This window comes from Betta splendens, chromosome 14 (assembly GCF_900634795.4).
Source record: "Betta splendens chromosome 14, fBetSpl5.4, whole genome shotgun sequence".
Lineage (NCBI taxonomy): Eukaryota > Metazoa > Chordata > Actinopteri > Anabantiformes > Osphronemidae > Betta > Betta splendens.
Window position 1 is genome coordinate 13,193,491 of NC_040894.2, and position 25,167 is coordinate 13,218,657.

The window sequence follows — 25,167 nt, forward strand, 5'->3', positions numbered from 1 at the left end:
GCCACCTTATTATTCCCGCAGGGTATCTGATCACTGGCAGAGCGTAGCTGTTTATTGCCCGGGATTTGTTCTTGCCATTGAGCTGGCTTCTTAGGACTTGCCTTACTCGTTGGAGGTATTTGGCTGTTGCCGCATTCCTTGTTGCCTGTTCAAGGTTGCCGTTTGCCTGTGGTATTCCAAGGTACTTGTAACTGTCCTCAATGTCTGCTATTGTTCCTTCTGGGAGTGAGACCCCTTCTGTGTGGATTACCTTGCCTCTCTTTGTCACCATCCTCCCACATTTCTCAAGCCCGAATGACATCCCGATGTCCGAGCTGTAGATCCTGGTGGTGTGGATCAGCGAGTCGATGTCTCGCTCACTCTTGGCGTACAGCTTGATGTCATCCATGTAGAGGAGGTGACTTATGGTGGCCTCGTTCCGGAGTCGGTATCCATAGCCAGTCTTGTTTATTATTTGGCTGAGGGGGTTCAGACCTATGCAGAACAGCAGTGGGGACAGTGCATCTCCTTGGTATATGCCACATTTGATGGATACTTGGGCAAGTGGCTTCCCATTGGCTTCAAGGGTGGTTCTCCACAACCTCATTGAGTTTGCAATGAAGGCCCTTAGAGTTCTGTTGATGTTGTACAGCTCCAAGCATTCAGTGATCCATGTGTGTGGCATTGAGTCATAGGCTTTCTTGTAGTCGATCCAGGCTGTGCACAGGTTGGTGTGTCGCACTCTGCAGTCTTGGGCGACTGTTCTGTCAACCAGGAGTTGGTGTTTGGCTCCTCTGGTATCCTTACTAATGCCCTTCTGTGCTTCGCTCATGTATTGACCCATGTGCCCACTTATCTTAGCCGCGATGATGCCTGACATGAGCTTCCATGTTGTGGAGAGGCAGGTTATTGGCCGGTAGTTGGATGGGACTGCACCCTTTGAGGGATCCTTCATTATCAGGATTGTTCGCCCTTCGGTTAGCCATTCAGGGTGAGTCCCATCCCTTAGCAGCTGGTTCATTTGTGCTGCCAGGCGCTCATGGATTGCAGTGAGCTTCTTTAGCCAGTAGGCGTGGATCATGTCAGGGCCGGGTGCTGTCCAGTTTTTCATACCTGAGACTCTTTGTTGGATGTCTGCCACTGTGATAGTCACTGGATTCTGTTCAGGGAGGTTGCTGTGGTCTTCCCTCAGATCCACCAGCCACTGTGCATCACTGTTGTGTGATGCCTCCCTCTCCCATATGCCTTTCCAGTACTGTTCAGTTTCCAGCCTTGGTGGGTCTGCCCTGTTGTTATTACCCTGCCATTGAGAGTACACTTTCGCAGGTTGTGTTGCGAACAGCCGGTTTATTCGTCTGGCTTCGTTGTCTCTGGTGTATCTCTTTAGGCGGCTGGCCAAGGCTTGTAGCCTTTGCTTGGCAGTTTCGAGTGCTTCAGGTATGGTCATCTGGCTGTACCTCTTGGGCATCGGTCTTCTCATTGCACCTCTCTGGGCCTCTGTCATTTGGCTCACTTCCCTCCGAGCTGCCTTGATTTTTGCCTCCAACCTTCGTTTCCATGGTGGGTATTGTTTCTCATGGCTCCCATGGTTGCTCTTATAGCCAAGCACCTCTAGGATCACTGATGCTGAGGCGTATACCAGCTCATTGGTTTCCGTGATTGTTGTGGTAGGGATCGCTCTCAATGCTGCATTCACATCTTCCATGAGACTTTCTGATGGTACTTCACTTAGCCGTTGTAGTGGGGTTCAGGGTTGCCTGTTCAATCTCGCCATGATCTTATCTTTCAGGTCAGTTGCTGCCTCGCTCAGCGTATCTGTGCTCATTGGGGCTTCGTACCCAATTTCCGGTTGGGGAGATGGTGAAACCTCCCCTCTGACCTGGCGTCCTGGCTCCCCCTTGCCGTAGCATTTGTGTTGTATCTCGTCAATCTCAAGTTGTGATAGCAGTTGCCGTTTGTGGATGTTGGAACACTGAGCTACTAGTTGCTCCGCCGTCAGCCTTGAATGTGGGTTTCTCCGTTCCCATTCACCGCACATTCTTTGCATGTAACCCCTCTGACTAGGGTTACTCGAGTAGTAGCATTTCAACAGTTCTCTGTTCTCGCATCTCAGCCATTTCTTTCTTGTTCCAGTAGCCCATTTCTCGCCAAGGTGCTCTGGTTCCCCAACACCTGACGCAGACCTTGTTAGACCGGGCGACGTCTGAGCCGGTATCTCATGTGGTTCATTGTCTCTCATGATATGAGGTAGGCGGTAGCTTGAAGGGTCTTGCCCAAGGACCCACACTGGATGCCTATGCGCCCTAACGGGGGATTCGAACCGGGGACCACCCGTATACAAGTCTTGCGACTTTACCGATTGAGCTATCCAGTGAGATATATATATATATATATATATATATATATATATATATATATATATATATATATATATATATATATATATATATATATATATATATATATATATATATATTGACGTAATTTGTTGTTCTAACTAAGCTAACGACATATAAAAAAGCAAGATATTTTCTACACATTGGTGTGAAGAAACATGACTTTATTATACTTATTAAATATGAAATCACACATTACAGGTTCAGAGCTTTTTTATCTGATTCCCAAGCGATAAGACAGTCTGTGAACTTTGGCAGATACATGTACTTTTTATAGATGATGGCAGGACTCTGATATATTTCAAAATGAAATGATTGACAAACTGGACACTGGCCCGACCCTTTCAACACAGTCTAGACACGTCTGTGTGTGTTTTAAAAGTGCTGACTAAAAGGAACATTTTCAGCAATAGTGTGAGGCAAAAGCAACTACAGGCACAGACGGAACGCGTCTTTGCCAGCTGTTGGCATGTGTCGCACTGGGACCTAATGTAGCACAGTACTGGTGACAGCAGGCTTCTCTTAGGTGGAGGTGGGTGAGGTCAGAGTAACACTGTTATTGACTTATTTTTGAAGACAGTGGTCAAAGTACAAAAAAGACACACAGGATCCTTAGGGTCATATCTTATCATGTACGAAAAAAAAAACTAAAATAAACAACACAGAACTAATTATGAATGAAACTCCTTCAAGGGTTGGGTGGTTGCACCAAAGGCAGGTCCATGTGTCTAAATGAATAACTTATTGCACTTTATACAAAATAGGATAAATCCAGCCAAAAAAAGCTTCCTGGGTTGGTGGTGAAATGTTTCCATGGAAAAGAAGACCAAATTACATGATTCAACCTTCAGACAATCACCTGGATGACTGAGAAGCTCCACGGATGTATTAAAAAAACAAAAAAAAAACACATGCTTGCTCCTGTAATTCCTAAAAAACTTGGGCAAATTCATAAAGTTATGGCAATGAGTGGAGAACTGTATATGTAGATTAAACTGAACTATTAACTGAAGTATTGCATGCAGTATGACATCACAATCAATTTAAACTTGTTTAGCTGCTCATCATGTAACTATAAAACAGCCAAAACAGACACTAACTTCATAAAAACTGAGAGGAAGGCTTTTAGCAGTGTATCAGTGAGATTATGTTGATTTGATCACTGGTTTATCAGCCACTCATGCCAAGGACTATATGACTGATTTCATCTAAAAGCAGTTATGATTCTTGGGCCTGGTCCCACCAGATATGGGAAATCGTTTGGATACAAAGTGCAAACGATTTCGCCAGTAGACATGAAGGTATAATATTTCATTGAATAAATATTTAGTTTGATCATTGGACAAGGGTTGAGATTACAGACTGGAATGAAAGGTTCTGGGGGTGATGAGTTCTTAGTGGGGTCAGCTGGGTTTCCATGGCATGTCATGCTTCGAGGAGGCTCGACTTTGTCTTTTGAAGGTTTAAACTTGACATGCTTGATCTGCAACTTGATCTTGACTTGAAGCTGAGAAGATAATAAATTAAAGCAATGCACTGACCCACTTAACACTGTAGCAAAGTAGTAGAAATTATTTTTCTCTCACCTACTACAGTACATCATAATTACCACTGTAATATAATACTGATGATATAATACTATGATAATGACTATGACTATGATAATGATGGGTTCTGAATTGAATTCACCTGCAAAAAAGTACTTTAACTTTAGCAGTACTAGTACTAGTATTAGTATTAGTACTTTAGCTTTAACCCACATCTGCCTGACTATATTTATGCTTTATATAATTCTGTTCTTTGACTTCATTTGAATTTTAAATGCAGGATATTTGCCTGTAATTGCAGGGATATATTGGTTTTACTTATGTAGAGGGTCTGAATATGTTACCTACCACAAACCACATTTTTAATAACACTATTAATGACCATGGGTTCAATGCTGACTTTGGAAAAATTGTGTTTGGCAACTTTATGTTGGAATTTATCTGAAAACAAGCCATTGCCACCCATCAACATGCAGACGTTCAGCAAGTGATCAGCACCCGTCACTTACCCACTACAGTATGCATTTCTGTTTGACACTGTGTGAGATGATTGTCTATAACAACACGCGGATTCTTGCCATAATGCTTAGTATGTGCTCACCTCTCTCTCTCTGCTGGAAGAAAGCCCTGCTCTGTGCCAATGTATCAAATGCAACATCTGGTCACAAATCGTGTAGCAAGAGATACTATTAGCATCAGCCAAAGAGAAATGCACTGATAAACCACCGCCTGTGCAAAGGTTAAATTGTGTAAAGGTGCAGATTGTATACATGCTAAAGGAAATACTAAATACATCACTCAGAAATGTTACATACATAATACTATTTATTAATAGGTAAAATTAGATTATGTCCAAATGCACGGTGAACAATGATATTTAGTGGATCATATGTAAATGGGGAACATAAAGAAGAACAGATGCAGAAGCAAATGAGGTTTAATTTAATATTGCCTTCATAATAATCGTGCTTGCTGCATAGAAAGACATTTCACATCGGATCAAGCCTCTGAAAGTCTTCTCGTGAGAGAACATATTTTGCAGACATGACATAAAATAAATGTTATAAATATTGTAATTGGAACATAAGAGTCTAGTTTTAAAACGCTACTCGGTTGTATCATCATGCTCAAACATTCATATTTCCACGTGCTGCAGAGGTGAGACACGGGCGACCGATACATGTTCGACAGTTCCCACTATTGACTCACGTGACCACCGCACATAAATAGAGGGCCGGCGGCTCAGGAGCCACACTTCGACTCCCAACTGTTCACCTGCGAGCTGCTCGGCGGCAGGACGCCTTCACGGCCACGCGGTCTTCCGCGTTCCTTCCCACCTTCTCCTGCGCTCTCGCCTCCGGCCTCTTCGCTCCTCCCCGCGCCCGTTATTAAATGCCCGCTTGCTTCGATCAGCTGCAGTTCAAGGCAGTCATGAGCGAGCAGCTGTAGGCTCGGCGCCTGCATCATCCCGACACCCGGCGAACGTTTGCGCGTCCCCCTCCTCCTCCTCGCCTCCTCCGGGACTCCTCCACGATGAAGACCATTCTTGCTGCGTACTCGGGCGTCCTCAAAGGTGAGTGTTCGGACTTGGAACGCGTAACAAAGCTGCAGCAGGCAAACAAACAAGAGGTGCTCAAACAGATCGGGGTCAGTTCCTGGAAGAGGTCATAGAGACATAAAGCACACACAACATGCCAGAAACTGAAAAACACGTGGTTTAAAAAAATATACACATTAAGACACACATCACCCGAAGATACTACAGGCAAAACATTAATGGAAAGCGAGTTATGGAAATATGTCTTATTCTCACAGTACAGTTAAACAGTTATGAAAATCTTTGTTTTTAATTTTCAATTCACTTGTCAGATGCATTGCTGGAAATTGCTGTCATGAATTGATTTCTGTGATTGGGTGGTTCACAGTTCACCATTTGAAGATGAACTCAAAAACAAACTTTTTTTTCAGAATTCTTTATTTGCTTCTGCAAGTGAATGTGAGAGTCCTGAAACACATCTTACAGTAGAAATGTTAGCGTGGAGCAATGCAAGGGTGGGTTTGGGACAGACAAGCAGCTGATCGCTCTTCAGAAGCAGAGCTGGCTCAGGTGGGGGACTGCTTGATCGCATCGCTGCAGGGATCAGGGCGTCTCGTAAGTGGAAAGTTTGAGGTGCGAGTTGTCACCATTCAGAGCATCAGAGTTCAGCCTGGCGCTGGTTTATTTTCAGCGTATACAGAAGGGATTAGACAATGGGTAGGGGGGGGGGGGGGTTCCTGGAGGACAGATCTTCTTCTTAAGTGTGTCCGTCAGTGGATCTGTGCCCCCTCTTCATGTGCTCTCCTCCTCAGCTAATCCTGTCATTTCATGTCCTCCCGTCTCATGTCTTCTCTTGCCTGTGTCGTCTCCAGGCACCGGATCCAGCATCCTCTCAGCCCTGCACGACGTGCCACTGGGGTCCTGGCCCTACAGATCCAAAATGGAAAAACAAATACAGATCATCTCTGTGATGCAGTGGGTCCTTAGCTTCTTGGCCTTGGGTGAGTGAGTGAGTGAGTGAGTGAGTGAGTGAGTGAGTGAGTGAGTGAGTGAGTGAGTGAGTGAGTGAGTGAGTGAGTGAGTGCTAATGTTCATTTCACTTAAGTATTAACGGAGTGAAGAATTCCTGGAGCTTGCAGCAGCATTAGTCATGTAATGAGGTCAGAGCTCTAAGTTGCACAGACTCATTCATTACTTGTGTCTCATTGAAAACTTTGCTGGACTAAAGGATTGTTAGAAGCATGTGTTAACTGAAATTTTCCCCCTCAAGGTGCTGCCTGCACTGGGCTGCTGATCTACATGTTCTGGACGGATTGCTGGCTCATTTCTGCCGTGTACACCGCCTGGCTCATCATCGACTGGAACACTCCCAAAGAAGGCAAGTGCTTTAATCATGGCGTTGCCTGCCTGTAGTTCCAGTCCAGCTTCTGAACAGCATTTGCTGAAGAAGTTGGCGTGGGCTCTGGGGAGATTGTAAGCCCTGTTTTCCACCCCTCAGGTGGGAGAAGGTCGTCATGGGTGAGAAACTGGACTGTGTGGTCGTATTTCCGAGACTACTTCCCAATCAGGGTAGGTGATTTTTTTTTCAGCCTTTAGTTTATTGATAGCATGAAGTTGTGAAGTTGTGAAGGTGTGTTGAGTTGAAATCCACCGTCATTCTGTCAGTTCATCCATCGCTCACCTGTGCGCTACTCTGGTAGGTTTCTGAAGTGTCCGACCATTGACCAGAGGCTGTAGGATGTCTCTCTACCTGCCTTAATCTCCACCTGCCCTCAGGTGCCTTGTTGCCTCTTGATGACGAGGCAGCCCTGCTCAAAGGGGAAGATATGGCTCTGTAGCTGTGTATGAGTAAAGGTCAGAGGTCAACGTTGGTGTGTCATTAAAGGAAAGTTATGGTCCTCTGGACCATTCAGTTCGTCGTCATAGGATTTACAAACTTTGGACTCCCAGCTTCTCCAGTGGGACGTGTGTTACTGTGCAGCCGGGGACAGTGTGGTGGACATGTGTCTGTTTTGTAGCATTTCACAAATGAATGAGAGGTTTTGTGTTTCACGTCTACATTCGCTACAGTTTATTTCCATTCACTTTTCACGATGTTAACTTAGGACAGCAAACCGCTTGTGATCCTATCATTTATGCTAATTTCCTGCTTCTGATCTCTAAAACTCCTCCTCAGTGACATGACTGCTTGCCCTCATGGGTGGGTCAGACCCCTCTCCCCTCTCCCTCATGCTGGACGATGGCTGACTCAATACTGCTGCAAGACCTAAATTAGCCAACAGTGGTTTCTGCAGTGAATCTCTGCCTTTCTGTCTATGTTGAAATCTGAGGTCTGTCAATGAAAGTTCATCTGCTCTACCAGCTGTTCAAGTTATTTTAAGGTGCCTCCTATTTTGTGATTGCTCAATAAAACCAATATATAAATACATCTACATCTGTGTTTGTACAGGAAGCGGTTCATCTATGGCCAGCGTGTGACTGTTATTTATGTGAGTTGGAAGCAAAAGGGTTGAAGTCCAAACCATCCTTAAGTGCAGGAGGTCTGGACTAAGACTGATAAGAGCCTGGTGACCGTGTGTGTGTGCCTGGTTCAACACTAGCAACAGCTTTGATCTCTCTGCATCAACCCCTGCATCTTGTCCTAGTCTGTGATACAGTAAAAGCTAGTATAGCTAGAAATGGCCACATCTGCTGCGACAGCCGCTGCCCTGTGCTACTACAGTATGGGGGATCTTGGGTGGAATCTCCTTTGGTTAATGTGATTATGCAACGGCTCTTTGCTCAGCGACTAAGGCAGCTTTGTGCACACACTGCTAAATCCAAGTCTACGCTGCAGATCAGCACAGGTCTTGGGGATTCTGTATTTTCTACAGATGAGCATGAAAGGGAGTGACGGGTTTGTTGACCATTAAATCAATTCTGGGCCCTTTGTGTGGCAATTCCATTTTAAACGCAACACATTATATTGAAGCATTGCTCATTATGATGACTTTCCAGACCATTCTCTTTGACTGTGCTGTTGTCTTTTAGCTAATTAAAACCCACAACCTGCTGCCCAACCGTAACTACATCTTCGGCTACCATCCCCATGGCATCTTCTGCTTCGGCGCCTTCTGCAACTTTGGGACCGAGGCCACCGGCTTCACCAAGAAGTTTCCAGGTATCAAGCCCTCCCTGGCTACACTGGCTGGGAACTTCCGCTTGCCTGTCCTGCGAGACTACTTGATGTCTGGAGGTGAGTTTGTTTGATGATCAAAGACCTTGTTTGTGCTCCAGAACTGTCCAATAACACTGATAACTGTATCTGTAAGGAACCAGACCTTTGGCCTGTTGCACAGCTGATATTTACTCTGACCTGCTGATTTCACTCGTGTGTATTGAGCGTTACTGGTTGTTTTGTGCAGAGCTGTTTGTCCATATAGATGCTGCTGATCAGTATATACAATGTAATTTTTTAAGCTTTTATTTTAGTGTTTGCTGTAAACACACAATAATAATGGTCCTTTACTGCCCTTTCTGCATCAGGTATCTGTCCCGTGAATAGAAACTCCATCGACTACTTGCTGTCGTGTAATGGAACAGGAAATGCCGTGGTTATTGTTGTCGGAGGAGCGGCGGAGTCTCTGCACAGTGTGCCGGGCAGGAACACTGTCACCCTGAAGAATCGCAAAGGCTTCGTGAAGTTGGCCCTGCAGAAAGGGTGAGCAGTACACACACACACACACACACACACACACACACACACACACACACACACACACACACACACACACACACACACACACACACACAGCGACAAAACACAGCCTTGACTTAATCTGCTCTAAGCATGTTAATGTCCTTCTCAGGGCTGCAGTGGCTCAGTGGAATGAATAAACCCTAGATTATTACTCTTGGATAGAGCAACTTGCCTCCAAAGAGCTTTACCAAATCTATGAATGTGTACTGTTCTCCCTTGAAGCTCAGCTCTTCTTGTGGGGTTCACAACTTGTGGAAGATGTTGCCTGTGTTAACTGACACTGGACTGTTTGCTATAGGAAGCCGACCTAGATGGTCTCCCTAACCCAGACTGGCCACTACTGTGAATAAAATGACTACTGTAATATTGTTTTACTGGGTACAACTTGTCTAAAGAAGCTTAGTTTGCTAGAAATGACGTAGTTATGCAAAATGTTGTCCTTATAAAACAGGGTTAGATGTTTAGCTGAAAGACTGGAGTGAATTGAGGCCACATTAGTTTCACTTTCTGGATGTTTTTTTATGGATTTTAGTTGATGATTACAAAATAGAGATGACGTTGAAACCAGCTGAGTAGTGATATTTAGGTTATACAATGCAATACAATACTATGTTTAAATCCACATGTCAACGGTACCACAGAATGATGGTTCCACCTCAAGATTAGAGGATGATAAGGAAATGTGTAAACTTCATGATATTTAGTCTAATATACAAATGACTTTGAGGTCCAAACACTAATGTATAGACAAGAGGACATGAGCTAACATTGCACAAGTCAAGATTTTTGAAACCACTGGGGCTGATTATACCAGCTGTTCATTAAGAGGGGGGGCTCAAATGCTCCAACGTTGAACAGTAATGAAAGGAAATGCCAAAACCCACAGCTGATCAAAGGTTGTTTCATGCTTGGCTGCAGATCTTGGTAGATGAATCCAAATTTCCTCATTATGTAATTCTTTTCGTAATCAAACTAACTCTAACCTCACCACAGAGGAGTGGCTGTATGGGCTGTAGCAGAAGTGCTGCATGTTTATATAGTTCTGACCTCCTGTGTTTCCTTAGGGCTGACCTGGTTCCAGTCTATTCCTTTGGAGAGAATGATGTGTACAAGCAGGTGATCTTTGAGGAGGAGACCTGGTCAAGAGCCGTTCAGAGGAGGCTACAGAAGTTGTTAGGCTTTGCCCCGTGTCTCTTCCACGGATGTGGCTTCTTCTTTGGCAACTCATGGGGCATAGTGCCATACAGCAAGCCGATCACCACCGTAGGCAAGTTGGCTTTTGTATTGTATGATCATATCATAGGTTTTGAGTTTTTGACTTAGATATTTGTCCTTGATAGAGTGATGTATTTATACCTTCCTGTACTTTATATTTTTTAGTTGGGGAACCTATCACTGTACCAAAAATTGAAGCTCCCTCTGACGACGCGGTGGATCTGTACCATGAAATGTACATAAAATCTCTCCAATGCCTTTTTGACCGATACAAGACCCGCTTTGGCTTAAAAGAGAGTGACATCCTGTACATCCAGTGAAAGGCTGAAGTGGGGCTGGGGGCTGTTAAAGCTCTGAACTGTGGCAGCATCCTCAGAGGCCCCCTGTGCTGCCTTTTCTTGTCCAAGCATATTTTGTAAAGAAGCTTTCTCTTTGTGTTGTCTTATACCACACAAGTGCACTCTTTCCTTGGGAAAAGCAGGTTTTGAACAATAGTGCCTCACTCTTTGCACATGCCACCACAATAAATGACCTTGATTGGGAGGTAAAATGTATTAGAAATTGTGCCTTTGTCTGCATTTCCATTTTTGAATGAAGGCAACTAATGTGAGCAATATGAGTGTTGAGTGTCAAGCCGCTGGTGAACATTGGATTTTGAATGTGTGCTAGTGTTTTCTTCTACTCTTTATTTAGTTCTCTCCAAAAGTTTTGGGATATGCTGAACGTACGAATAATGCAAATTGAAGGTTCCACTTTATCACTGGGAGGAGCCCTAAGGTTGTTGAGCCAAAGTCCAATGTTGCCCCTGATTGTACATGTCTGTATCGCCACTGTGAAAACGCTGAAGGAGTTCTACAAAGTGGATTCATATTAATGCACAATTCATGTGTGCCTGATTTTATAGTGCCATATAGTATTAATCTCCAGAAAGGGGAAAAGGCCTGTTTTTAGTGCTTGTCCTTGATTGAATATTTCTCATGCACTTTTTGTATTGCTAATTGCATTCGTAGAATTTGTTTGTACTGGAACTGGAAAGTGTTTTTTTGTTTTTTTTGAGCTGCAGCTGAGGACGATAAAGTAATGTTGTTTTGGGACGCTTGATATTTGATAATTTCACGGAAGTGCACCACTTTGTAACTGTGCCAGGGGTGATAATCAGAAAGGAAGGGACTGCACCAGGTGAGGTCTTGCTAGTTGTATTAAGTTATATTTTAGAGTGTCACTGGTACTTGTGTAAAATATGTGAATATTTCTTGTGAATTATCAAAATAAGTTAGCTCATCATGTTGATGGGCATCACATTATAGGATTGTCAAGTGCAATTGTTTCACCACCAATGTTTCACCATAGAGTAACATTTGTTCACTAATTTAACGAGCAATAAACACAGATCTGTCTTAATGATGAATTGCCTTTTTTGTCTGCTCATATTCTGAATCAACTTTTGTTTTCAGAAATGTGTGAGCTCCTAGACATCTGCATGGTTATCTTGATGAGGGCCAGTTTGCCTTTAAATTTCAGGTGTGGTTGTTGGTTGAATTTTTAAAAGGATGAGTCTCAATCAAAATGACCTGATAACTCAAATTTTGCTTTTTGGACATTCCAGCCCCATGAAATTGATTAATATTGATTATTATAAAGAAGAAAACTTCCCCGACTATTTCTATTTTTTAAATAATCCGAATAATGAAGAAATACAAAAATAATCAGGACATGTACAAACGTCAGAAAGAAACCGTCCCTCTTGGCCGCTCTGCGTAGCTGCTGCTGCCCTCTAGCGGTGATTTAACATTCTGCAGTGAGGGTGATCAAAAACCAGAATTTCTTCAACAATAAATTTGACATTTCTGTGCTAGTAAAAACATACTTTCAATTAAAGTACATGTACGTGTGTACAGCAAGCCTTTAAATTTAAAGTTACGTGTTACTAAGTATTTTGCCAAGCTTCGTCTGACGTGTACGTTTTATCAATATTTTACAACACATAAACTCATCAACTTCTAAAACATAAAGACCACAAAGTCCCTACAGCCTGATTATGATCACTATAATTGATGGCAACACAATGAATACTTTAAGTTAATGTATCGACGAGTTTATTGATCGACAGATTCTATGAAATGTGCATACTTTTACTTTTTAATATTTATTTAAAACATATATTTAAAGTTGACATTATTTTGCACTTTTACTTGGTATAACATTGAATGTAGGGTTATTACGGTATATTTACAGGAATGACTACCTACTATATATTTTATCCTTTTGAGGGCGTTTCCTTCTACTTGTTGATAAGCAGTACACGAATGTCTCTAGACTACACAATTTGATAAATAAATCATCACTCACACATTATATATTAAATGTTTCGTGCTAAACATTTGTAAATATCATACGCAGTATTTGATAATGAACTGCATATCTTTCCGTCAACTTTTTGCACTTGCTGTAAAATAGATGTATTGGAGAAAGCGCCATTACATCTTAGAGTTAACTGTCAGCTGCATGTCACGCTGTGCAACTTCCTCATATTTTGCAGCCCTGACAGATTTCCCTGAACACCCGCCCCTTCCACGAAGACAGACAGATCACACAACCATTGACATTATGAGCTTTTAGTTCTAAGTCCCGCCTTTACCAGACAGACCTTTGTTTAAACCAATTAGCAGTCTTCCAATCGCCCCTCCCAACGGGAGACGGATTTCCGAACCAAGTGTGGCAAAATAGGCTGTACTTTGTTTACGTCCCGTTGGTTAGCTGACAGCTCTGATAGCGCTTTCCACACACAAACAACCGAGTATGCGTGTCTCTCGTGGTTGTCTAGAGCTGGGCGAACTTTAAAACGAGTGTCCTGGACGACGAGGATGGGAAGTTTTGTTGAATGACGGGGACCTGATACATGCCGACAGGAGGATGAACTCTATCACCGGTCGGGTTCTCGCCATCTCCGCTGCCTCTGTCACCAACTCTGGAGCTTCATCCTCTCGAGCCTTGCACGTAGAGCTCACATCTCAACAGGTTAGGCTTAGATGCAGAACCTCTGACACACACTGCTCTCGAATAAAGACGGGAAGGGACGGGCCGCCTCAAGTGTGTTGGTCTACAGCGTCAGGCCCGACAGGCTACTTGTTAGCTAGCAGCTGCTAGCTTGCGCTTAGCTTCTTAGCCTACTGCAAGTTACTGAAGCTGATACAGCGGACGCTGAAGCGAGTTTGCTTAATCATAGACGTTTTCACCAGAACAGCGCCTTGTCACACCTGAACTGTATTTATTGATCCTCATATTCAAATTGAGCACGACGCTACAGAAGTATGTTCCTGCTAACGGCAACTAAACTTGTGCCAGCACGCAGGTGACCACATAGTTTTAAGGAAACGACTCAAAACATTTACATATATTATTCCAGTCATTGTAAACTGTCTCAAGAAGCAATTTGAATGTATTGTGAAACTATCTAGACCATTAACTAACAGTCGAAAGCCGCGATAGCTGCTGGAAGCCTCGTATCCGTTCATTCATTCGTTCATTCATTTGAAGATACTGTATACTGTATATCAAGTTGGTATTTTTCCATTCAGACAAATCATACTGTACTACAGTTATCTATTTGATATAACTTTTTACTGATATCAAATTTATTTTTAAAAATATCCTACATCCAGTCCCCACCAGCAACGTTACATGTATTATTAAAATTAATTATGAAATATTTGTTCCCAACATCATTTAGTGCAGATGTTTTCCACTGGTTTACATTATGAGACGAACTGTGAGCTAAACTCAGAAGAGATTTTTCTACATTACGTATGGGTTTCATTCTGTTTACATAATATTAATGTCAGTGTCTAATTTAATACTAATTATGAGCACTGTACGATATTGTACAAATATTTTGGTAAAAACAATACCAGCATTTACACAAAACAAATACAGTATGTCTAGCAACCCAAAGGCAGCTGTTTATACCAATAATATTATAACCTTATGTGGAATAATACATCACACTGTGCTGTGTTGCTTCATTATCATAGTTTGTTTCACTGCTGTCCACTCCAGGAAGTAGCATGTATTTCTTGTAAATATAATATAATGAACATACATGTACATACAACGAACTTTTTGCACTTTGTTTTTAGTTTGAAGAAAGTAAAGTTTAATTCATTGTGGTTTATATAATGTGTAAATACAATTGTATTTTACTGGTATTCTGTTTCATGGTATAGATTCTTGCGATCTCTGTTCCACAAACCATTTAAATGTAGAGCTTTAGATCAATGTAGCGTTTATAGAAAATCAATGTCTTTTATGTTCTTGAATCACACGTGTGCAGCAAAAGCTTATGACCAGCTAATCAGTTACATACCACAGTCACATACCGCAGTCTGACTTTTTGATCATTTGAGGACACGTGGTCAACTACTTTGTTCTTTGTCTGAGCTTGTATTCTAGAACAAAGGGTCTTATATGGTGTAGCCTTATCTAGGGGAGACCAGGCCACCACAGCAGTTTCATAATGGTGTGATCACAGCCTTTTCTCTCTGCCTGTGGTCCACATTAGTGCCTGCATAAATGTGCATTGATAGTTTAAAGGAGAGTTAAAAGTCCCCTTTGGAACAATCAGTGTTTTTGTTTCTGAGGCCCCTAATCTTATAGGAAATCCCATGACTTAGATTTGTTCTCAGTATGGCTGCAGGAGACAGTCCAGGCCTACTGGTCAGGGGAAAGCAGGAAGTTGCAAAATACCAGGTCTGTGCTTTTTTGCCTGTACTCAAACACATTGCTTTTGAGGTGTAGCACAGTTTACATCAGTTTTCCTAATAAATACTAGATTTTTTTTCTTATGAAAAACATCTGTTTAAAGATTTTTGAGTTAATTTTGCTAATGCAGATGTTTCAGTTTCAGTTATGGATTTTGCAGATATAGTTTAGAGCCTCTGTCAAATGTGCATCCATAGTAAAAAGTGAGCTTTAGTTGTATGAGTAGTTATAAATATTATTTCTGTCACTAACTAGTAACCCTAAAAAAGAATGAATGCATTCAACAGGGCTTACGGCCATACCACCCTGAGCACCCCCAATCTCGTCTGATCTCGGAAGCTAAGCAGGGTCGAGCCTGGTTAGTACTTGGATGGGAGACCGCCTGGAAATACCAGGTGCTGTATGCTTACCGGCACGGTGGTGCGGTGGGTAGCACTGTCGCCTCACAGCAAGAAGGCTCTGGGTTCGATTCCTGGTGCCTTTCTGTGTGGAGTTTGCACGTTCTCCCCGTGTTTGCGTGGGTTCTCTCTGGGTTCTCCGGCTTCCTCCCACAGTCCAAAGACGTGCATTAGGTTGATTGGCTTCTCTCCATTGCCTGTAGGTGTGAGCGTGTGTGTGAATCGTTGTCCGTCTATGTGTTGCCCTGCGATGTACCCTGCCTCTCGCCCATAGTCAGCTGGGTTAGGCTCCAGCACCCCCGGGACCCCGCATAAGGGAATAAGCAGTTTAGAAAAATGGATGGATGCATTCAACAGGCCATGTCTTGATTATTTGGAGCAGATTGTCACAACTGTTGTTGCATTTGCCTTAATCTTAATACATGAAATTCAATGATCTCTTTGAGCATCTATGTTCATCTTTCCTGAGACTTAGACAGGGATGTTGTCGATGTTGTTGTTAGAAAAGCCTGTAAATGCTCCCATTTCCATTGTTTGATCTCACTCCTTCAATATATTTTTCCTAAACCACAGAGACGGCTGCGTCATCTCCGGAGCATTGCAGCCAGAAACATTGTCAACAAGAATGGTTCTCCACTACTGGACACATACTTTACCCTGCACCTCTGCATAGGAGAACGCATTTCTAGAGGTACGCATTAACACCTTTTGTCACATGCCAGCACGTAGCTCCTCTGTGTTAATGGGAGTTACACTACCTACTGTAGCCAGGATCAGTAGATCTTAAAAAAAGTTTATGATTTTGCCAATCAGTAAATATTAACATGTGTGTATTCAAAGAAAAAAAAATTCAGACAATGAAAAAAACATATTTTTTACTATCAATAGAGTGGAGGCAGTTCATCAGACTTCATTTAATCAATTTGTGAGGTGCTAAGCAATAAAGAGATTTGTTAATAGTTTGTCCAAATACTAAATTTGTGAGATTTTATGTAGTACAGGTAAAGTCCTTTTCTCCATGATATAAAATAATAGTTTAGGCATTTTAATCCATACAAACCAAAAATGTAGGTACTGTAGTAACCAGTATCTACTCTTCCCAATAAGGCGTCTGTTTGTCAGTATACAACATGGGATTGTGTAATTTTACATTCTCTAAAGATAAACGTAATTACTGTGGATGTCATAATCTAACTACCCTATTTCTACACTGTATTTCTCCCTATTAGGAAATATGAAGAAACATATGTATAATTTTACTTTTATTTACAACAGAATACAGGAAAATTGTACTTTAAGGTAGATTTAACTATTTTACTTACTACTGTATGCATGTGTGTCTCTTATTAACATTATTTTCTGCCTTTTTAGATTTTTACAAGAGTGAAGTCATACGAGACTCTCTGGTGAGTATACTAAACTGTGTAAGGGCTGTATTAATTATTGATTTAGTATATTGTGGTACTTTAATGAAGAAAGACCTGTCCTCCTGTATCTGATTAGAATCTAATGGTCGATATACTGTATTGACGTGTCCTTGGGCAAGACACTGAACCCCAAGTTGCTCCTGGTGTTTCAAGCTAGCGCCTTGCATGGCAGCCGATAGCATCAGTGTGTGAATGTGAGAGTGAATAGGTGAATGAGAAGCTACTGTAAAGCGCTTTGGATTCCTTAAAGTCTAAAGTGTAAAAATGTGCTTTATAAATGTGGATCATTTACCATTTAGCATTTATTGTTATTTATTATTTAGCTGCATTTTTGTCTAACTCCTTCTTCCCTGCGGTGGACCGGTCGTTCCATTCAAAGCAACATTAATCTGCACTGACACATGCTGTAGTGAATAAGATATTGAACAACTTTTATATATATATTTTTTTTATATTTCTTTGACTGTTCCCATGTTTTTGTGTAGCACATTCAGCTCTGTGTGAAGCTACTGAAGCAGTTAAGGCAATCAAGCCATTACTGTTGGGCTTGCTGCCGAGTCGTGAGCTGACCTAAGCAGCTTTCCAAGCATTCTGTTAAGTATCCTCAGAGGGCAGAGCGAATGATTCACTGCCGAAGTCATGATTTGTGACATTCCTCAGCCCAACTTCCTCCTGTTGTACTTAACATCCTTGCTGACATTCATCTCTAGTTTTCTCTATTCTTTCTATTTGTCCATTTGCCTGCTGTGACCCTCTGCTTCCCTTTCACTACTTCTATCTTCTAACACTCCCCACCCCTCCTCACCCTCATGTACTGTACCTCTGCTTTTGACATTCCCCTCCAACCTGTCCTTGAAACTGACTCAACAGCCAACAATTTCCTCTCTGCAGGAGGCTAACAATACATAATTAAATATGGCCACAGTTGAGAGTCAGTACTCAAGGGGTTTATAAGCATCCGAGTTTAAGGTTAACATAAAAAAGGATGATCTTACAGTGGCCAGAAATCTGATTATGACATGTAGATCAAAACCTTTATACTTGTCTTTCTATTCAGGTGCTTTTACAATAAAAAAATAAATTAATAATTATAAATAAAAAATAACTTAATAACTTTTTTTGTATTTAAGTATTATTGAACAGGTATGAAATAGGTATGTTTATTGTATTAAGTTATTATGATAACTATAAATTGTTTCTCTGTTTGTCTGTGTAGAACCCTACTTGGCGGAGCCTGGATTTTGGCATGCTTCCTGACCTTCTGGACACCTCAGTGTCTTGCTTTGTGGTGAGAATTTGGGGTGGGCAGGAGAACCAGTATCAGCTCCTCATAGAATGGAAAGTCAACCTGGATGGCCTCCGATACACAGGACAGCAGGTCAGTGGGCACTTAACATGAGTTTCTTGTGTAGCGAACTGTGTATCTGTTAACACTGCTATTAGAGTTGTCATGTCATGGATTTTTACACCATTTCTACTGTCAGTCTAATTTGCTACTTAAAACATTGTTTTAATAACTTGTTAAACCATTAGCATCAATACCCTCAAGCAAGCACTTCTGGCAGCTGTGTAAAGGACTCTTTCAGCTCAGCCTTAGTCCTTTGGCTTGGGCCCTGACTCAGCCAGAGCAAATGGTAGATTTGTCTTTGAAGCCATTTGGTAGTAGATCTACTTGGATACTGTATTATCCAACGTCTTCTTAGCTCCTAATTAAAGTTGGAATTCAACAGGTTCAACCTGTTTTTATTAAAATACTGTTGCTATTTCTCTATGTTTAATGGGGTGTGTTAAATGAAGACAAGTATCCTTACTGCTGGTGTGTGATCAGCTAGAAATTATGTTTTTTGCTGTTTATGAATTGCTGAAAATCAAACCACATTTCCAATTACTATATGTAGCAAACCAAGAATCTGCAAACTGTGCTGCGTTTTGTAGTTTTTGTTAAAACTGTAACATTTTTGCTTCAATTAATTATCAGTCAATTGGTAATAATGTGCTGCAACCTTTCATGCAACAGTAAAGGTTTTTAGAAGTGAAAATGTGATGCATAGTTTGGAATTAAGTGAAAACTCAAGTGTATTTTGAGGTTGGTTAAAGCTGAAGTCATTATGCATTAACACAGTCTCGCCCACATGTCTATGCTGCTCTTACATTGAGCCTTCTCTGTCTTGTTTGTGTTGTTTTGTCCATAGATTCGATCCAGGAATCCAAATGAAATCATATTTGGACTGAATGATGGCTACTATGCAGCTGACTTTGACAAGGTAGTGTGTTATGTACATTTTCTGCATCATAATGGAGCACTGAGCTAATATATGATTTTGTCTGGACACTCCTTGAGCTTCTTCACTGACACGTGTTGCTGTTTCAGGATCAGTTAGAGCAGAAGAAAAACAGCCTGCTTCAAGTTGACCAGAGTTCTGTCAGGAATTCCTACAGTGTTTTTGCTTTGCTCAGGTAAGGCCCACATCGTACATCATATTATATTTTTTCAGGTCTAAGTATTTTCTAAATAATAACAGTGTTAAAGAATTAATGGCATTAATGACACGTTTAATTTTGAAATCCCTTGTGGCGTTGGCATTTTTTTGTCCAGCAGGTGGCGCTATAGGAGAGACAACATTTCAGCTCAATCTCCCAAACTTTATCCAAAGTCGTGAAGCACTTTTTTGTGTACGCTGTATTTCTTGGACAATTTTTTTGCAAATAGTATATATATTTAAACCTTTATGTACTTTATCTTAATTAATGGCACATGTAGCGTTGTGATATTAATTTGACAAAGTTGGCAGTAATACAACTTTGTGCCACAAGAAGGAGACAGACAGATGCTGGCTATGAGGGAAACCCTGGACAGTGATGAAGCCGATTTGACACGGGGGTTCTGGAATGTTGTTGACAAACATGTTGCTTGTTGTTTTGCATTTATATTTAAATGTGGTAGAATATAAACACTACCTTCGCAATCACCAGGGCTTCCCCAGAGGGAAACCCGCTCTTCACCCTAGTGGGATCACCTAACAACATAATTGAGGCCAGCTTTGTCTAAATACACGTATATCTGGAAGGCTCAAGTTGGACGCTTCCAAAAAAAGAGAGGGATCCTGTCATTAGGGACATTATAAAGGCTTTAACTAGCATTTTCCTTCTATAAGAATTAAATAGGGGGCAATAAATGTGTCGCAGGCTTTTGTAGTGCCATGGCAAAGGGAATACCACATATCAGCTAAGCATAAACAGTGCTCCCTCATCTAGAAGTGGTCAGGGCTTGTGTTTGTATAAGACGATTACCTCCCGAGCAACGTACAGGAAAAAAAAAGCCCAGTTTGAATAGTAACTTTTATTCCCTCTGCTCTTGCCACGTCTGTTGCAGCCTTCTTCCACATCATCTTGTGTCCACCCCAAAGTTGAGCACACTTCCACATTGATCACCCTTCCCCCCTCACGCTCCCCTGTCCTGTAATATTTCTTGACTTACTGCGCTCACGTGTGCATGTTTTATGTATTGTAGTATAATTCATCAGGTACGGTACACTCCATCAGCGATGGTCTTCCCTCTCTCCCTCCAATGGTACAAAACCGTATATACAACTCATGTTCTAAAGTGACAAAGTATGTGCATAGATTTTTGACGCATTCTGTTGAAATGTTATTGGCTCACCTTGCCTCCTCTTAGATACATATATAATAAATTATACTAAGCATTTATGTTTATGCTGCTGAAGTCAGACCAATGAAACCATGAAAATGCAGTGGAATATAAGACAGTGTTCCTCTATGTAAATCTTACTGTGCGGCCTAGAGGGTTTAAATTTAATATTAAATTGCTTTTGAACAGTGTCAGACATCCTCATCCAGCTCTCTCTTTCTGCCCAGTGTAAGTCTTTTCCTGGCACCGGGCTTTAATGGAAAAGGAGAAGAATGGCTTTACTAAAAATGCACTGATCTTGATTAATGATGGTAATTTGTCAGCAGATTCACAGTCCACTTCTCCGCCTGGCTCCAGTCAACAGTGCCTCTCGCTTGTGTGAGTAACGTGGTGATGTGGGCTGGTGAACACAACACGTCTCAGATGGAGAGATGAAGAGGGGGCGCACAGATCATCCATTAGTGAACCTGTGTCAGAGAGGCTGATATGAAGGTTGAGCAACATCGTATCTAGACCTGGGCCCCTGACTGGTTAGAAATATAGCCACGAAGACTGTAACCAAGGTGTTCCTGCAGCTCAACCAAGATGTTTTTAACAGAGTTTTATACTGTTCTTGAAATAGGGTAAAAACAATTCTTCAGGAGCTTTGTTTATGCCTAGTGTATACTTATAAGTTGATAACGTAGAATATGGTACATACAGTAAGTGTCAACTGGAGCAGTGCACTGTGATGGAGATGCTCTGTTGGCACCTCTTCTACCTGAAAGGCCACTGAGGGTAATTATGCTTTTCCTTAGGCAGCTCTTGAAGTCTGCTAGCCTGCTGTTTGGTTGCCGCAGCTCAGCCACAGGACTTAGATATGTTCATATGTTCCTACAGTAGGCGGGCAGCTGGATCGGCGTCTACAGCCGGCCCCAGGGTCTCGCCCAGCAGCAAGCAGCCTACAGAAACAAAACTTTAAATCAAACTGGACATGTGAATGTGGAATCTGTTGTTCATATTTCACACCTCTGGAGTAAAATCAAAGCGTCCCTCATATATTTAAATGTAAAGGTGGTTTTGGGTTGGTTTTCAGATGGTGCCTTTCCACCTTCACAATGACTTGGGAGAGCAGAGAACACTCATCTCTGGTGTCATGGTAGATGCATATTGTGGCTTTAAGTGACACTGAGCTTACCCTGGGTCATCTGTCGTCTGGTGTTAACCACAGTGTGACTCCTATTAACCAATTTACTATTAACCAAATTGAGACCAATGGTATTTTTTTCTACTTCCTTCCTTCAAGTGAGGTGAACAGCAAGTCATTAAATATGTTTACATTCTTTGTCAGTAAGATGCATCTAGAATTCAGTTTGTTTTGTTCCGCTTTGCCTCCAGATTTGTCCCTGGCAGAGGCGTGATAGTGGGACATTATTCTCCATTTTTGTCGTCTGCAAATGTGTCGGAGACACTTTTGTATTAGTTAATCGGCCCGTGCTGTTCACCTTGTTCTGTTTAGGAAATGGTTGCTGGAAATGAATTCAGTGAAGTCATTAGTCTTTGGGCTTGTTTCCTCTGACCCATGTGTTTTGACAAGTGAACTGGGCACACATGTACAGGTATATGTATGTGAAGAAGAACTGGGCAGGCCACACACTGTTCAGCACCGTTCATGTATTGTAGAACGTGTATGTTGGGATTAGAACCGTTTACCTGATTATCTGACGCTTGCTCCCTAAGCATCCATATTAAATGTAGTTTGTCAAAAATAGCAACGTAAAATGCTTTGTTTGATGTGAATAAGCGCTTTGTCATTTAAATCTCTGTGTGCTAAATGAGACACTTAAATGTAGTTGATGTGATTTACTCTACGTACATTTGGTCTTGTATGAAAAGCTCAGCGTTGGCATCTTTGTTGCTTATCTCTGAGAGATGAGCAGGGTGACACATGTGGACTTGCTGATTTTTATGCTATGCTGATTGAAAAAACGTAGATGCTGAAATGCAGAGATATCTTGATTGGAAAAGCTGTCATATCTACTGTTTTGAAAGAACTTCAGTTAGCTTGTGTATTTCCTTTTTAATTTTACAAAAACTCCAAGATTTATTATGTTTATCAAAGCATCTGTCAGTTTCAAAATCTCGACAACCTTGCAGAATCCAGGACTACGTTCAAAGGAGCAAATGTTGTTTTTCAGATGCTTATCGCCATCAGTGGTTGAGTGCACAGCCTCAGTCATAACTTCCTTTAAATCCCCCGTGGCCAAGTTGTTAAGTACCTCTCATTCCCTAGAGAAAATCGTCATGGCCTGTGGGAAACCGATTTCAAGGCAGTCGATTGAACTGCTGGTCCACTGAAGGTGTACGTTGGGAGCCGCCCCCTCCCCAAATCCTGCTGGTTCACAGGCTGTGGTAGGGCCTGACGGGCAGGCGTTGAGCCAAGACTCAGGGAATGATAAGCAGGCAGACATGCGTGAAAAGGAGAGGGGAGATAACTATTCTCACCTGGGGGGGAAAAGGCCAGATCAGATACTCCCTGTGGAATCACCTAAACACATGAAGCTGTCAAAACAGCTTTGCCCTGATATTCCAAAGGCCTATCGCTGTCACCTCAGACAGATAGAAAATGTGGGTAGGAAGGAACATGAAAGGACTTTTCTGCAGGACTCCTCCTAAAAAATGTATTTGTAGAAACCTTTGGTTGCTAGGAAGTGACAATAATATTTAGAGGTGACTTGATGAGTTTTCTGAGAATTTTTATTGTATGTCTGCTGATTGTGAGCTCCCCCTTTTCCCTGTCGGAGCTAACTCCTTCCCACCATACTGACTTTGTTGTTGATGAGTTATTGGTGTCCCTTGGGTAGGGTTTGGGTTGATGGTGTGGGGGAGAGTTAGTGTCCCTGTTTGTATGAGATTTGGATTTAGGGAAAACATCCTTGGATGTTAATTGCACGTATGATTTATGGTATAAATAATGCTGCTTGCTTGTCATTGTGTAGCGGCTCTATTGTAGTGATGACAGCAGCAAGGCATTTGGAAATGGGCCTCCAGCTTTGTGGTTTCAATTAATCAGCTGAAGGTCGAGGGTTGGCTTCACTTTCTGGAACTGATGGACTCAGGTCTTTGAGACAACTAGTAATGTCATGTTGCGGTTACGTTATTAGAGAATAGTTGTGACGACACTCTTTTGTGATATTTGCTGTTTAAGAAGTTAGTGTTTTTGGCCGCATGCCTGAAGAACTGCAAACCTTTAACACTGGAAATGTTGTCAGTATGTTTTTTGTTCCTTTAGTTGAATGTGAAAGCTCATCAAGTCTCTGGAGACTTGGCAGTGGGGCTGGACCAGGGATGATAAACCTCAGTAAATAAGAAAAAAACAAAAAAAAAAACGCTTCCAGATGGGGACAGTCATAATTCTTATAAAATCCTTTAAACAGTCACTGTAAACATCTAAGCTAAATGAAATGGTGTAGTCATAACACTGACACTCAATTTTTTATTCAGCTAGTCAATTTGGTTGCTGCTTGGAAATACAAATTCAACATGTTAATGTCTTGTGGTCCGGTGTGCTGTAACAAACAGTAATCAGGATGACTTTCTGTTTCCACCCCACCCTGCAGGCTTCACACGGCACAGAGAGCCATCAAACAGACCCAAGTGACAGTGCAGAAGATTGGGAAGGAGATCGAGGAAAAGCTGAGGACGACGGCCACCTGCACGGAACGGGTGAGCACAGTCACACAGTGATCTTCACCTGATCAGCAACTTTCCTTCCCATCAACGATCATCAAGTTGATTCATCAACCCATGCCGTAAATGTAGGCGGCAATGAGCTGAAGTTTGGGTTTTGAGAAAGTCTTAGATGAAGGTTGACGTTGAGATGTTTTCATAGAACATTCATTAATACTGAGAGCAGGGATTGCTGTGATCAGCATTAGCAGGCCTTCACTTCCACACTAATAATAAGCATCGGCAGCTTGTGTATATTGTGCTAAATACTTAACAAGATTTAAGTGCTTGCATCAGTTGAGTCCCTGGATCTAGTTTGAATGTAAAGGCTCGGCTATTGTATCTCTTGTTTAGATGACTCCACAGAAAAGTGGCAAGAGAGCAAAACCCACTGTTTACACTCGTACTATCCAACTATGTTTTGGACTGCGACTTTAAGAAAAGACAAGAAAGCATATTTAACATTTTTGGAATTGGCAGCCTCGCAGCTGTGAAAACGAAGCGCTGATCCCAGGTTTTTCTCTGTGTTTATTGTAAACATTCTCTCCAAAAGCATCCCCTCTAATAAAGCCCTGAGAGGGTGACACTAGACATGTCTTTGAAAGATGCTTTTCTGGCCAGCGGATTACTTACTCACCCTCTGATGCTGAGGTGTACGTTGGGCAGCTGAAATGTTTTTGTGTATTGTGATATTAGATTTACCTTTTTGAGTGCCTCTTTTCCTCTCATTAGCTTTTTCACAGGTCAATCACAACATTTCCAGTATAGCTTTGTCCTGCTTTCCCACAAAAGCATTGAGACTCTTTTTTTTTTT

General features: G+C 41.8%; 2 protein-coding genes and 1 pseudogene across 3 annotated transcripts in view; all 3 read left to right on the forward strand.

The window, feature by feature from the left end:
- The first annotated feature begins 5,046 nt into the window (after window positions 1-5,046).
- dgat2 (diacylglycerol O-acyltransferase 2) lies at window positions 5,047-11,814 on the forward strand. Its single transcript, XM_029174383.3, has 8 exons — window positions 5,047-5,495; window positions 6,332-6,460; window positions 6,730-6,837; window positions 6,958-7,028; window positions 8,490-8,694; window positions 8,985-9,159; window positions 10,263-10,465; window positions 10,579-11,814. Exons 1-8 carry the CDS (start codon window positions 5,456-5,458, stop codon window positions 10,731-10,733), a joined length of 1,086 nt encoding a protein of 361 aa, XP_029030216.1. The 5' UTR covers window positions 5,047-5,455; the 3' UTR covers window positions 10,734-11,814.
- Window positions 11,815-13,109: 1,295 nt separating this feature from the next.
- uvrag (UV radiation resistance associated gene) overlaps window positions 13,110-25,167 on the forward strand; it is a 57,098-nt gene continuing 45,040 nt past the window's right edge. The window contains exons 1-7 of one of the 2 annotated variants that reach the window (XM_041073709.2): window positions 13,110-13,431; window positions 16,143-16,260; window positions 16,941-16,975; window positions 18,213-18,374; window positions 19,189-19,260; window positions 19,368-19,453; window positions 24,245-24,350. In XM_041073709.2, coding sequence (XP_040929643.1) covers window positions 13,327-13,431; window positions 16,143-16,260; window positions 16,941-16,975; window positions 18,213-18,374; window positions 19,189-19,260; window positions 19,368-19,453; window positions 24,245-24,350 — 684 coding nt within the window. In that variant the 5' untranslated portion in view covers window positions 13,110-13,326. The remainder of the gene's footprint in view (window positions 13,432-16,142; window positions 16,261-16,940; window positions 16,976-18,212; window positions 18,375-19,188; window positions 19,261-19,367; window positions 19,454-24,244; window positions 24,351-25,167) is intronic. The other variant, XM_029173284.3, reaches the window with a different exon arrangement.
- Window positions 15,460-15,578, forward strand: LOC114870186 (5S ribosomal RNA; annotated as a pseudogene).